This window comes from Leopardus geoffroyi, chromosome B1 (genome assembly GCF_018350155.1).
Source record: "Leopardus geoffroyi isolate Oge1 chromosome B1, O.geoffroyi_Oge1_pat1.0, whole genome shotgun sequence".
Taxonomy (NCBI): Eukaryota; Metazoa; Chordata; class Mammalia; order Carnivora; family Felidae; genus Leopardus; species Leopardus geoffroyi.
Window position 1 is genome coordinate 204,934,856 of NC_059327.1, and position 14,748 is coordinate 204,949,603.

At 60.6% G+C, this 14,748-nt stretch overlaps 1 protein-coding gene across 1 annotated transcript in view; it reads left to right on the forward strand.

Moving 5' to 3' along the window:
- Positions 1-12,426, forward strand: part of LOC123596286 (stem-loop binding protein) — a 76,572-nt gene extending 64,146 nt beyond the window's left edge. The window contains exon 8 of the mRNA XM_045474836.1: positions 12,346-12,426. Within this exon, the coding sequence (XP_045330792.1) occupies positions 12,346-12,411 (66 nt within the window). The 3' untranslated portion in view covers positions 12,412-12,426. The remainder of the gene's footprint in view (positions 1-12,345) is intronic.
- Positions 12,427-14,748: the final 2,322 nt, after the last annotated feature.

Below are 14,748 nucleotides of genomic sequence, written 5' to 3' on the forward strand. Positions count from 1 at the left end.
GCGGGGGGTGGGGCGCTCGAGGGGCCAGTCCAACCACATCTGTCTCCAGCCCAGGTGTCCAGGCCTGAGCTTCGATCATCACACGTGCCAGACAGTGTGACCCGAGGGTGGCCTGTATCCGGAGCCCGCTGCAGGGGTGCTGAAAACCGTGGGGCCGACAGGCCATCGGCCGCGGGTGCCCCGACAGAGACCGTGCAAGACCTGACGTCTGCCCCAGTCGTTGGGCCCTGCTGTGGTCTCGGTGCCGGAGAGGGTGGGGCCGTGGGTCAGCGGGGGTGAGGGCTGGGGGGCCCGCCCAAGCCCCCCGGGGAGCGGCTGCTGCTGGGTCTGTGGTGGGGACCCTATGGGGCTCATCCCAGCCCCTGTCCTTGCCCTGTGCTGGGTGGGGAGCAGACGTGCCGGCGGCTGGGGTCCTTGCTTGTCAGGATCAAGCCAGATACCCTCCCAGAACCGCATTCCCGAATCTTCCTGGCAGCTGGGTGTGGCCATGTGACTGTTCTGGCCGACGTGAGTGCAAGTGTCGGGTGGAACTTTGGGGGAAGCTCCTTCCAAGTGGAAAAGCACCCCTACCCTTTGCATTTCTTCTTTCCTGCTTCCTGAGCGGAGGTGTGATGGCTGGGGCTCTGGCAGCTGTTTGAACCAGGAGGCGAACGAACTCGAGGCAGAAGGCCACGTGCAAGGAGGTGGGGCAGGGAGACAGAGGCACCTGTGTCTCCGATGACTGTGGGGCCCAGAACGGCCCGGGTGTGGCCACCTCCAACTCTTGTCTCCTTGAGAAACGAACCTGTGTCCTACCGAAGCCACTTTTGTTGGTGGTGTTTTTGGTGGGCTGTCAGCCGGCACCGTTCCCAACCGAGGCAGAAACCGATGCCCTGTGTGGAAACAGGGTGAGGCGCAGAGTGGACCCAGCTCGGGGCGGGGCCTGTGGGAGGCTCTGTGAAAGGAGGGGTCATTTCGTTCCCCGGCCGTGGCCAAGAACACTGGGAGCCACCTGTCAAGAGAAAATGAAGCGACGCCTTACGAGGCGTCCCCAGGTTTTTAACATAATGTCGGGGAACGTGGAGACGCAGGACAAAATGTGAACCCGAGGTGGCTGTGGGAGACCACGGGGTGAGGCCGGCGTGGCTCAGAGGGACTCCCCACGCCAGCTGAGGCCGCCCTCCACGCCCTCCCTGCCCGTGGGAGGTCCCAGCAGGTGAGACACTGGGGCCTGGTGGGGTGATGGCTGCGGGGGCCCGGGGCAGGCGGGACAGCGCCCCTCCCCGGCTTCGTGATTTGTTTAGTCAGAAGGGGCCGGAGCCCAGGGGTGGCCTCGAGGAGGGCGAGGGGCTCAGGCCCCCCCACCTTGCGGCTGCTTCGCGGCTCCCGGGCCATCTGCCGCCGAGGGTCCCCAGTTACCGCCCCTGCTGACCCCAGGGTCTTCCTTCCGGTGTCCCCACCCAGACCCAGCAGCTCAGGTCGGGGTGTCTGAGTGCAGGAACCCGCTTACGTATCGGACTCATTAAGGGTCCACTTCCCAGCTGCGGGTGGGTTGTGCCCAGCCGGTTCCGGGCTGCCTTGTGGTTTGGGCGCGTTCTCCTGTCCATACCTGACAGCAAGGTCGCTCTGTGCCAGGGGCAAGGGAGGATTTGGTGACCGTTTAGCAGCTGGCCAGCCTACCCCAAAGCCACCAAGCAGCCTCTCCTCCGTCTCACCACCGCCCCAACAGCCCCCGTCCTCTCCCCACACCCCCCCGCCCTCTCCCCACACCCCAGCCCCTCTCCCCACACCCCAGTCCCTCTTCCCACCCCCCGCCCTTTCCCCAATCCCTGCCCTCTCCCCACAGTCCCCTGCCCTTTCCCCACGCCCCAGCCCCTCTCCCCACACCCCAGCCTTCTCCCCACGCCCCAGCCCCTCTCCCCACATCCCAGTCCCTTTTCCCACCCCCCCACCCTCTCCCCACACCCCCCTGCCCTTTCCCCACACCCCAGCCCCTCTCCCCACACCCCAGCCTTCTCCCCATACTCAAGCCTTCTCCCCACACCCCAGCCCCTCTCCCTACACCCCCACCCCCTGCCCTCTCCCCACACCCCCCTGCCCTTTCCCCATACCCCAGCCCCTCTCCCCACACCCCAGGCCCTCTCCCCACACCCCAGCCCCTCTCCCCACATCCCAGCCCTTCTCCCCACACCCCAGACCCTCTCTCCACATATCCCAGCCCCTCTCCCCACACCCGCCCCCCCCTGCCCTCTCCCCACACCCCAACCCCTCTCCCCACATATCCCAGCCCCTGGATCCCCAGCCAGCAGGGCCTCTCTCCTGGGTCACCTGTCAGGGGCCCCCCTGAAGTGGGCACTGGGGGGCGGGCACATTCTTTGGTCATGCAGGGTGTGGAGCTGGGGTGGGGCTCAAAAGGTCCGGGGTCTCTGCCCTGGGGCCCAGCCTCGGCCCAGGTGCTCCCTTGCCACCAGCCCAGTCCCTACGTGTACAGGACTCTGTGGGCCTGCGGCCTCCCTCCGCCGCGCACCGGAGCTCTGATGGCCGCAGGGAGCCTGAGTGTGAAGGACAAGTTGAGGACTGCGTCGCCGCGGGCGAGGCTAAGGAGGCCACCCGCTGACCTGGTGGGATGCGCCACCTCTAAGCAGTAGCCTGAATGGTGCCGTGAAGGGACATGCTCCAGACCACTTCGATAAACGTGTAAACGGCCCCCAAACTCATGGAGACAGTCTCCCGTGGCTTTTTCCCAGAAGATCGATAGCTTTGGCTTTTAGGTTTGGATCTGTGATTAATTTGGGGTCTGTCGTGGGTTGCGTTACACACTCACCTGCTGTCCCAGGGCCATTTTTGGAAAAGACCCCCCGTGAAGGAGCCCTGGTGTCCCATCAGAAGTGAATTGGTGGTGGGGCGCCTGGGTGGCGCAGTCGGTTAGGCGTCCGACTTCAGCCAGGTCACGATCTCGCGGTCCGTGAGTTCGAGCCCCGCGTCGGGCTCTGGGCTGATGGCTCGGAGCCTGGAGCCTGTTTCCGATTCTGTGTCTCCCTCTCTCTCTGCCCCTCCCCCGTTCATGCTCTGTCTCTCTCTGTCCCAAAAAGAAATAAACGTTGAAAAAAAAAATTAAAAAAAAAATGTTTAAAGAGGGGCACCTGGGTGGCGCAGTCGGTTAAGCGTCCGACTTCAGCCAGGTCACAATCTCGCGGTCCGTGAGTTCGAGCCCCGCGTCCGGCTCTGGGCTCATGGCTTAGAGCCTGGAGCCTGTTTCCGATTCTGTGTCTCCCTCTCTCTCTGCCCCTCCCCCGTTCATGCTCTGTCTCTCTCTGTCCCAAAAAGAAATAAACGTTGAAAAAAAAAAAAAAAAAAGAAGTGAATTGGTGGCGTGCGTACGGGGCCTGTCTCTGTTGCCCTGTCTCACCCCCGTCACGTGGCCTCGGTGACTGTGGCTTCACAGGAAGACTTGGAATCAGGTGGTGAAAGCCTTCCAGCCTTTTCCTTTCTGCCAGAAATCTTAGGCCATTCTAGTCTTTCTGCAATCCCATTCGACTCAGCAAGTTTTACCAAAAAAGGCTGTTAGTATTTTGATTGGGACTGTGTTAAATCCACATACGGTTTGGGGGAGAGCTTCTGTCCCAATGCGGTTGAGTTTTCCAACCCCTGGCCACGGTTTGTGTCTCTGCTTAGCTGCCTTCTGTGATTTCTCAGGGTCTGTGTGAGGTCTCGCTCATATTTCATTGGACTTCTCTCCATGCATTTTATTTTTGGTGCTCATTTAAACAGATTTTTAAAAATTCATCTTCTAATTGTTAACTACCAGCTTCTAGAAGTAGAATTGAATTCTGTGTATTGACCTTGTTTCTTGTGATGTCGCTAAAGCCATTTGTCAGTCCTAGTAGTTGTGTTGTGGGTTGCTCGGTATGTTAGTTATTTATTGCTGCTTCACAAATCACCCTCAGAAGTTATTCGCTTAAAACAATAGCTGTTTACGATCTCCGTTTCTGAGCGTCAGTGGCCCGTGTGTGGCTTCGCTGGGGGTCTCTGGCTCAAGGCTGTCCTCACGCTGTTGGCTGGGGCCACGGTCTCATCTGATGGCTCCACCGGGGTGGGTGGGGATCCACTCCCAAACTCACCCCCTGGCGACCCCCCCACCCCCTGACGTGGCAGCTGTGGCCCCAGGCGAGTGGCCCAAGAGAGAGGGGAGCGAGGTGGGGATTCTTTCATGGCTGAATCCCCAAGCGATGCCCATCACCCACGTGGTTCTGTCCATCCGACGTGAGTCACAACGTCCAGTGCACACTGAGAAGGGACGTCAGGTGTGAGTGCCAGGCCGTCCCACAGGCTTCCTGCCAGGCCAGGGTTTTCCACGTGAACAATAATTTCATCAGTGAATAAGCGATAAGATTTTGAAACAAGATTATGATCTAATCATTCCCGTAACGTGTAAAGATATTGAAATACACTCTCAAGTATGAAAGGACTGAGAATAGCCCACCATGTCCCCTTCCTTTAGAAATTACTTAAAGGTGTCCTCCTGGAAGATGGATCAAAATAAGGATAGCTGACAAAAGGAGAAATGGCGTTCAAGGTCATGTTTTTAATGCGCATGTGACCACACATAAGTTTAAAACCCAGGATGCGTGTTCACTTCTAAAGTCGCTAACGAGAGGGGCGCCTGGGTGGCTCGGTTGGTTAAGCGTCCGACTCTTGATTTCGGCTCGGGTCATGATCTCACAGTTCGTGAGTTTGAGCCCCACATCAGGGTCCCTGCTGACGGTGTGGAGCCTGCCTGGGATTCTGTCTCTCCTTCTCTCTCTCTACCCCTCTCCAGCTTGCTGTCTGTCTTTCTCTCTCTCTCTCAAAATAAACATAAAAATAAAATAAAATAAAATTGCTAATGAGAAAAAAGCAAGGAAAATCTAACTCTGAGGCCAAAGGCAGAGGTGGGGAGAACAGGAAGCAGGAAGAACCTGGCTCCTGAGGTACAGAAGCGCGACAAGCACACGTCTCGACAGCGGGCGAGGACGAGTTCACGCGGCGTGGCAGCGGGCGTGATGAGTCGAACACCCGTGAAAACCTAACGGCGGTGTCTGTGTCCAGGTCTGTGCGGGACACAGCCTGGGCTGGTGCCCGCCCCCTCGCTCCAGCCTCCTCGTTGGGGCTGGGGTGGCTTCTGCCTCCTGCTGGGGACCTGACGTGTGTGCCGGAGACAGAATTGCACTCACAGGGTACGAACAAATGGGTAAACGCAGAGCCGAGCGGAGAGGGGAGCCACTCACCCTTTGCCACGCGGCAAGTTAGCCCCAAACTCAGCAGCTCAGAAAGTAAACGTAGATTCTCTCACGCTGTCTGGGGTCAGGAATTTGGGAACAGCTTAACTGGGGGCTCCGGCTGGGGTCTCGCGCCGGGTGGCAGGGAAGCTGTCCGCTGGGGCTACGTCATCTGAGGGCCCAGCCGGAGCCGGGGTCCGCAGCCAAGATGCCCGGCTCGTGTGGCTGTTCCTCCACAACGTGGTCTCTCTGGGGTGGGGGTGGGGGGCTCAGCGCCTGCGTCCTGCACCGTCACTTGTCCCACCCTCCGCGGGCCTCCGTGTCCAGCCCACGCTCAAGGGACAGGCGTTCAACGCCTCGTGCTGGACGGAGGGGTGTGTGGGCATTTAAGAAGGTCCGCAGGCTGAGTGTAATGAAAGGTAGAAGCTTTAAATTGGAGAAAAAGTAAATTTCTATTGACAAGAGGTAAAATCCACAATGAAGAGATCAGAGGCAGAAACTTCTAGGTGATGAGCAATATGGCATCAAAGCATTTGAAGGAACGGTGCTTCCAACAGCAGAGGAGCCGCCGCAGGGATACACTTGTGGCGCCCTTGGCCTGATCAGGTGTATGAGAACCCGTGTGTGTGTAGGATCTGAGTAAAATCGCTCAGAGCTAATTTAATGTGTGTTCGTATGTACCAAGCTTCACGCTGCACATCCAGAACGCCTTCATTTTCAGCATTTAAGGAACCTTAATTGAAAAGCAGTATCTGATGGCCCACAAAGAAAATCTCGATGAATTCCTCAAACAGAAGTGACACCATTTATATTCTCCGGCTACAATATAATAACGCTAAGAATCAATAACGAAAGCCAAACCAACTAAACCGCCTCCCAGCCAGCTAAAAATTTAATCTCTTTCTTTATTCCTTAAATCACCATTGATTCAAACAGGAAACAAAAGCCCAACCATTAAGGGCAATTCAGAAAATAATGATATCGAGAACATTACACATCAAAACTCCCATGCTCTGGCCTTAAATTTGGGTATTAACTTAAACAAATGAGGACGATAACGAACCGCCTTTGAATGACGGAGCCAACCCCTGCAGGTGCCCCCCTCGCCCGGCGACCCGGGGCGCGCACCTGTCGGGCTGGGCTCCCACACCCGCGCCGGCCCGCGAGGCCCCACCTGGCACATCTCCCGTTTGTCGTTTCAGTTTCGTTTGGATTCGCCGTGGCTCGTCGTCCTCCGGGAACCATCTCCCCCTTGCTTTTCATAACAGGACTCCCGGAGCGAGCCTGTGGCCCGCCTCACAGCCACGTGACCAAGTTTGGCCGCGGGCTGTGGCTAGACGGGACACGTGTGGCCGAGGCTGTCCCCGCGGGGTGGCCCGGCGCCCCGGGGAGGGTAGGTGGCCGGTGAAGTCAAGGCCGGCGGGTGTCTGTCAGAGCAACCGGCGCGGTGCCCCCCGAGCATCTCCACCGGTACCCCCTTCCCGCTCCTCCCCCCAGGCTGCAGATGTGGTCGGTGCCTCTATGCGCGCGGCTCCTCCTCCAGCGCCTGGTACTGTTTCCGTGCGTGCAACTGACACGGATTCACCTGCCCGCGGACGCGCATTGGTAAGCCCACGACTAACCCTGCCGGCGCTTTCCGGTCCTCCGGGGACCGCACAGAGCAGCGAGGCATCAGTGTCGGGACAGGCGCGTCCCGGACGGAGGCGGCAGGAGGCCACGCCCCGTCTCCTCGCTTCGGCTCACGCTGTCAACACGGGTCCTTTTTGCTGGCCGTCTAGCGCCACGTCTCCCGCGGTTTTGTGCTTTTTGTTGGTGACTCCACGGCTTGACACGGCCCCCCTCCCCGCCACCCCCGCCGCTGCCGCGTGCCGCTCAAGTGCCCCCAGAGGCCGAGATGTGCCCGCGGAGGAGACCCCGCGTCAGGTGGGCTCCGTCGGGGCGCGAGGTCCGCTGACGCCGGCGTGGGGACTCCGTGTGAACCGATCGACCACGTGTTAGATAAAGCGTCTTCGGACGGAAGTACGCACCGAACACGGCCCCGTGCTGAGCCGCGGATGAAAACGTGACCCGACGCTCCCAGGGAGCCGACCCTGCGTTTCCCCGGGAGCCGGTGTTCCCGCGTTGACGGAGCCCGGCGGCCGCGGACGCCACCAACGGACTGCACGTTCTGCGCTTACCGGCGGCATTGGGCCACCCTGCCTACCTTCCGCGTGGCCTTCCAGCTGCGACCCAGTGTGGCTCTGTCTCCTGTGCCGTTCTGGGTGCATCTTCTGTCCTCCTCTCATCCTTCCCGCGACCGCAGATACCTGGGCGGCCACCGACCCACACAGGATGAGCCTGCCCGTGGCACCTGGGAGCCCGGCCACGTGGGCCCTGGCACAAGGTCCGCCCACACCCCGGGTCCCCGGTCCGGGGACTCTGCCAGGCTGGCATCTGAGCAGTGAGTGTGTCTGATTTTGCATGAATCCGATTCCTGTCGGGGTCGACCTCTTTGTGGAGGGGTCAGCCTCCCTCTGCAAATCCCCCGCTCACTTATTCTGTTCTGTTTTCCAACTTTTTTTTTTCTTTTTTTTTCTTTTTTTAAATGTTTTTGTTTTTGAGGCAGAGAAAGACAGAGCATGAGCAGGGGAGGGTCAGAGAGAGAGGGAGACACAGCATCCGAAGCAGGCTCCAGGCTCTGAGCTGTCAGCACAGGGCCCGACGCGGGGCTCGAACTCACGGACCGCGAGATCATGACCTGAGCCGAAGTCGGCCGCTTAACCGACTGAGCCACCCAGGCGCCCCTCCAACTTTTTCTTACCAGTTTCTAAAACTTGCTGATGTGGCCTCAGCTTACGTGTGGTCCGAGCTATGAATACGGCTCTGTCATTCTCCATGCGATGATCCGACCACCCTTCATTCCTCGTGTTTGAGAGATTAAAAAGCAAAACACCAGAGGTGGCTAGTTAGCACGTACACTCTTCGCATTTTTTGAGGTGATCACGTGGTTTCTCTCCCTTAGGCTCTCGGTGGAGCCGAAGACGCAGACGTGTTTTCTGAAGCGCCTCCTACTTGGCCACGGGGTCACTTAGAACACAGTTAGAAGCATTTCACTTAAAATGCGTGGATCTGTACTTGTGCACACGTGTACCTCTGTGCACGCACACCTGTACGTGTGTACACACGTATCCGCATTTTCTCGTCCGGGTTCTGAATCTCTCTTCCGTGCTGTCTGCATGTGCTTTACTTTGGCATCAGCGTCATCCCCACCTTGTGAGCCAGGGTGCGGACTTCTCTCTGTTTTCTGGAACGGCTTACAGCAGGCAGGGGAGTCAGAGCGGCTTGAGAAGCCTGGGGCTGGCTGGCTCTGGGGCCTTGCTTGGGGGATGCTGGACTTTTCAAGTCACCCACTTTGATGCATTTTCTGGATGGCGTTTTGAGTACTTGCTCTGGGTTACGTGGAGGGGATGTGGGAGGCCGCCTGGGGCGGGCGGCCGTGGGGAGCCGTGAGAAGCGTGAGAACAGGAGCGCGGGGAGGATGCCTGCCCCGGGGACCCGGAGAGGGCCGGGCTCGGCCTAGCTGGCTTGGGGTGGAGAATCAGCCTGGGCTGGGTGCACTGGTGGTGGGGGTGCTGGGACCACTGAGCGCATTTGCCTGAATGTGAGCGCCCACCAGCGGGAGGCCTGGGTGTTGGGGGGGGGGGGGACACTGAGTCTGCAGAGGTGGCTGGCTGGAGAGGCCAAGGACGGAGAAAGAGAGATGTGCCCTGCTGGACTGGAGCCCCTCTCTTGCCCCCAAGCCAAGGGAGGGAGCCCTCTCATCCTACAGGCTTGCTGCTGGCATCGCCTTCCCCAGGAAGCTTTCCTGGGTGCCCAGCTGGCCTCTCTAATGACTTGGAGGTTCCTGGTGCCTGGCCGAGCTCTTGCCAGAGGACACGTTGGCTTGAGGGGGGGCATGGGGACCCGGGGGGCACCTGTGCGTACGTCCTGCCCGCGTGGGCAGGGGGGTAGCTGGGTACCTCGATGGGGAGGCTTCTCTCAGCCCCCGGAAGCCCAGGTCCAGTGGGGGTGGAGCCCGCGGCCCCGGAAAGGGACCACGCACGACGTGGGGCTGGCCCTGCTCCTGCCACTGCTCAGACCCTCGGTCCCTGGGGAGCGAGAGCCACTGGCAGGGGCGTGTGCGTGTGCACTGTGTGTTAGTGAATTGGTGTAGCTGGGCAGGTGCCCGTACCCTGCCATCTGCCGTGTGTGTGTGTGTGCCTGAGTGTGCGTTTGAGGGTGTGAACACACATGTGTGGGCGTGCTGGAGTGACCGAGCGTGTGCCCACATCTGTACAGAATGGTGCGGGGGTGTGTGTGTGAGTGTGTACTTGTGGGTCTACTCCGTGTGTGTGCACAGCGTGTTCATGCACATACTCGCCTGCACAAATGTGTGCACACACACACAGGTCACTGCAGCACACTCAAACCCACTAGCATGTGTGTGCTTGGGTCCGTTCCCTTGTGTGCATGCACAAGGGCTGCGTGTGTGTGCACATGTGGCCTGTGCGTGGCACGTGTGAGCACGTGCGTGTGCCGGTTCACGGGTGTCGGAGGGGCCCCGGCTGTGGGCACAGGTGGACGCTGGGCGTGGCCTCACCTGGTCCTCCACGGGCTTCTCTGGAAGGTCCTCGGGCGGGATCCCACGGGCACGGCCGCTGTCCCCTTCACCATCAGAGGCCCCCACGGGACTTGGTGTAAATACAGCAATCCCAACTTCAGGTAAATACAAGATGCATCAAAAGATTTAAGGCACCTGTTGTGTATTAAAAGAATTATATCTTGTTTATGGTTCGGTGTAAAACGCACAGCTGATTTATGTAGCGGCTGGCCCATCACAGAGGAAATCCTATTTCAATCATAAATGGCAGGGTTTGATTTAAGAATTCATTCTTTAATGGGTCTGCAATGTTCAAATTTAAACCCATTCAATTCATCAGCCAAATATTCAATATGGGGCACAGGGAACTCATTTAGGCAAACAGAGACTTTTAATATAAATTTTCCGGGAGATTTCTCCATCGATTCCGCAGTTTAGTGCAAAATGATTTGTGCGATACATTCTCGGGGATCAATGCTGCCGGTCAATGGCTCCTATAAAACCGGCCCCCCCCGCCCGGCGCGGGTCAAGGGACTTTGGCTCTCGCGGCGCTGCCGGCCGGCGGATGCGGCGCTCGGACAGGGTCATCGGCCGCTGTGCTTGTGCTGCGGCCCGCCCGGCGGCAGGGGGCCCGCCGAGAATCTCAGGCTGACCTCGGGGCCGGCCCGTTGTCCGCTGAGCGGACGAGACCCCGGGGCTCGGGAGCCGGGCTTCCACGGAGGCCCGGCCCTGCCGCTGACAGGTGCGGCCCGGCCCGGTGGGCGTCTGGCTGTGTCTCTCGGGGCCCAGCCCGGGGCAGAGACTGTCCGGCTGGCAAAGTTGCTTGTCCTCTCTTGAGCCTGCGGTGCCCAGGAGAGGCCCTGTCGGCTGCGCCCTGGGAGCTGGTTAAAGGGCATTTCGGGCCAGGCCAGAGCTGCCCTCCATGGCCGGGGCCTGGGTCCGAAGGCTGGTCTCTGGGACAGAGGAGGAGGCAGACGAACTGCAGATATCAAGGCATCAGACTGGGGTCTGTCAGCGGGAGGGTCTCCGGGGGTCCAGGGGCTGGACCCCCCCGGCCCAGGCTGAGCAAGTGACGCGAGGGCGAGGAAGGAAACGACCGCCTATGTCGTGTGCTGCCTGTGTGCCTGGCCCGCACCAAGTGGGAAGCCCCAGGTGGCCCGGGGCTCTGTCCTGTGCCCTGTTTCCTAGGCAAGGTGGCGGGGGCCTCTAAGACCCACCTGAGGTCATCGGGCAGGGATCAAAGCCATGAGGTCTGGTCTAGTGCCTTGCAGCCGGCGTGGGCAGGAGAGGCTGGGCCATTCTCAGCAGCATCATTAGGGGGCAGGGGCAGTGCCCACGGCAACTGGGCATGTGACAGCCCTGGTGGAGGCCCCTGCCCCCACACAACTGTCCCAGAGAGGGGCCACGCTGGACCCTCGGGGCCGCAGGAAGGATGGTCCCAGGGCACCAGGACGTGGGACACGTTACAGGCAGGGGTGCTGGGCTTCCCTGCCCTTACCGCTGGGCACGACAGAACCAGGTAGATGGCTTGGGGGGCAGCTGAGGGCCGCAACTCTGGGCCAGGTGCGCTGGCCCCCAACGGACCAACCCTGGGGCAGGAGGGGCCCTCAGGATGCTTCTCTCTCCCCCATCCCATGACCTGCCCCACTGCATCTGGGCCTCCTCCCCACTCCCCCCCTGCCAGCACTCCCTGTGCTCATCCGGGACCCGGCCTCAGCATGGCACTGGGTGTATCTTACTTGTTGGCTCATTCATTCATTCGTTCGTTCCATCGTTCGTTCATTTGTTCACCCATCCCTCAGCTGTTTGCTTCCTCTGTGCCCTGAGATGAACCCTAACCCTGCCCGACTAGGACCCCCAGTTGAGAGCTGGCAGGTGGATCGAGGCGTGGGGGGGGCTCTGGGGAGCAGCACCGTGCGGCTGTGTGCCGGTGGGTGGGGTGCGGTGGCCCTGCAGGGGGTCCCGGGCAGGGGAGGAGCAAGTCGGACGCAGGGCAGCCTGAGTGCTGCAGTGGGGATCGTGCGGGGAGGTCAGCAGCAACCCTCCGGGGTCACAGGTGAGCTCAGGCTCAGGGGACCCCGGGGGGGTGTGGCCGGAGCACCCACCTCAGTGGCCTCCGTGGAAACTCGGGCTTCTGGAGACGCCTGCGTGGGCACGCTCGGGGCCTTCCCGTGAGCTGAGGGGACGGAGCCTGTGGGGGGAGGGGACAGAGCCCCTGCCAGGCCCTCAGGTGGGGGCTTCCTGTCGCCAAGGCTGAAGAGCCACCCTTCTCCGAGGTGAAGAGGGCTCTGCCCTGAACTCGAGGCGAGAGTGAGTCCGGGGCCGTGCTGCCCCCACCCTGCCCGGTGGCCCTCGTCTGAGCAGGCCAGCTGCCTCGGCGGCGTCCCTGTGTGCGGGGATACGCCAGGAATGAGAAGCAGGGCCCATATTGATTTCATTTCCAAATTATTAATCAACTTCACAGCTCAACAGAAATATTGTATTGTTCAGCTTGGGCAGGTCCAAATGGCTCTCCCTCAGGCGAGGAGCAGGGGGCCGGTGAAGGACAGCGGGTGATAAACGTCCCAGCCTCCGTAGAGGCCGACGGGCGCCCACGAGGAGCTCAGAGCGGTGGGCCCTGCCCGCACTCAGCCCTCCTATCTGACCAGGTGAGTGCCGGGAAGAGGCTGGGCTCGGGGTGCCTCGTGGGTGGCACTGCCAGCTGGGCAGGGGCCCCGGCCCCACCTCTTCTGGCCCCTGGGAAGCGGGAGGGCAGTGGAGAGGGAGGGGCAGCATCCCCTCGAGGCTCCGTGAGGCGCCACCCTGCCCGCAGGTCCCTAACGGCCTCCTCCCCCAGCCACACCCCCTCCCCCCACACCAGGTTCAAGGGCCTCCCTGTGTCCCTGTCCACCTGTCCGGGGGCTATCCCAACTCCCCCTGGCAGACTGGCCACACCCAAGCCTACGGTGCTCAGAGGTTTGGAACCTTTCAAGGAACACCGGGCCTTTACTGAGGACCGACCGTGTGTCGCTCTGAGGCCAGGGTCCTGCTGGGGTATTGGTGGGTCCCGACCTTGCACGATCCGGCGTCCCCTGACCCTGCCCTCCAGGCACTCTGCGGGGAGGGGGCCGGGACCCCGGATGCCGCAGCACCACACAATTCAGGGTAGGACGGGTGGGGGCACTGGGGATTCTGGGATTTTGTTCTCCGGGTGCAGGGAGGGTGTCAGGTGGGTGCTTGGTGGGCCTCAGTCTCCCGTGGCATGGGGGGTGGCGTCGGGCTCACTGAGGTCCTGCTGTGAGCAAACCAGGCGTCAGGAGAACACCAGGAGGCACCGGGAGACCACACTGGAGATTTGGAGGCGGTCGTTTCAGCGGATGGCACACTGTGGTCACGGCAGAAGTCGCCTTAGTTCTCAGAACTGTTCCCCGAGGCACAGGCAGATGGAACCAGGTGTGTGGGGGGGAGGGCACTGCAGGTAGCCTGGGCCGGGGCCGGGCCCAACAGACCAGGTGCTGGCACCGATCCTGTCCCAGGGCGGGGGGACACGCAGGGACGCTACTGCTGTCTAGCTATTAACATTTCCACAATAATGCAGAGCGGAACCAGGAGACCCCATGTCACACCCCTCCGAAAAGCGGGTCCACGGGCCTTGGCGAGGGTGTGGGGAAACTGGGAGCCCCTGCTCTGTCGGTGGGGACGTAAACTGGTGCCGCCGCCATGGAAAACAATGTGGCGGGTCCCCCCAAAATCAAACAGAGAGTCTCCCTGCCATCCAGTAAGCCCACACCTGCCGCCCCCTGTGACCCAGCAAGCCCGTGCCCGCTTCCCCCTGCCATCCAGTAAGCCCACGCCCGTGTCCCCCTGCCATCCAGTAAGCCCACATCTGGCCCAGGTGTGAGCCCAGAAGAACTGACAGCAGGGTCTCCAAGAGGTGTGTGCACCCCACGTTCACAGCAGCACCGTTCACATCAGCTAAGACGAGCAAGAACCCAGAGTCCGTCGACAGACGCGCGGGTGAGAAAACGTGGTCCAGCCACACGGCGGAACGTTCCTCGGCCTCGAGCGGGAAGGACGTCCTGCCGCCTGCCACCACACCGATGGACCTGGAGGACATCGTGCTCCGTGAAATAGGCCGGTCGCGAGGGGACAAGCACCGGATGATTCCACTCACAGGAGGCCCGTGGGGGACGCAGATCATGGAGACAGACAGTGGATGGTGGGGGTCAGAGGCTGGGGCGGGGGGAGACGGGGAGCTAGTGTTTCATGGAGCAGAGTGTCCCCTGGGAAGTTGAGAGCGTTCTGGAGGTGGAGGCTGGGGATGTTCACCACTGCGAATGTGCCCAATGCCACGGAGCTGCCCACGTGAAAGCGGTTACAGTGGTGAAATATATATAATATATTAAACACAATTCAGAAATACTAATGAAATATACCAGAAACCAATGGATTGTGTAGTCTAAGTGGGTGAATCGCATGGTGTGTGAATTTCATCTCAACAAAGCTGCGTTTTAGAGCATGAGCGCGTGACCGCGTGTGACCGCGTGGACCCAGCTTCTGTGCCAGCGGCCCGAGCAGGGTGGAGGCCCCCCCCCCCCCCCGGGAACCACTGTGCGGACCGAGGAGGCGGGAGGGAACAGGGCACTCGGGTCTCTGGCTGAGGACGCTGGCAGGGGGCAGTCACTCTGGGAGGAGGCTGGGAGGAGCGGTCTGGGAGGGGGAACCAGGAGCCCAGGGTGTACCAGATACCTCAGTAAAGCCGCTCAAAGAGGAGAAAGCTCTTCCAGTTTGGGGTAAAAAGGGCAGGGATGCCTCAAAACGAAGACTGTTCCTGGCCCCTGAACTCTGACGGGCGGAAACGAGGTGAGAAAGCCTTCAGTAGCTAACACAGGCGGAATTTTAAGAAACAGGAGG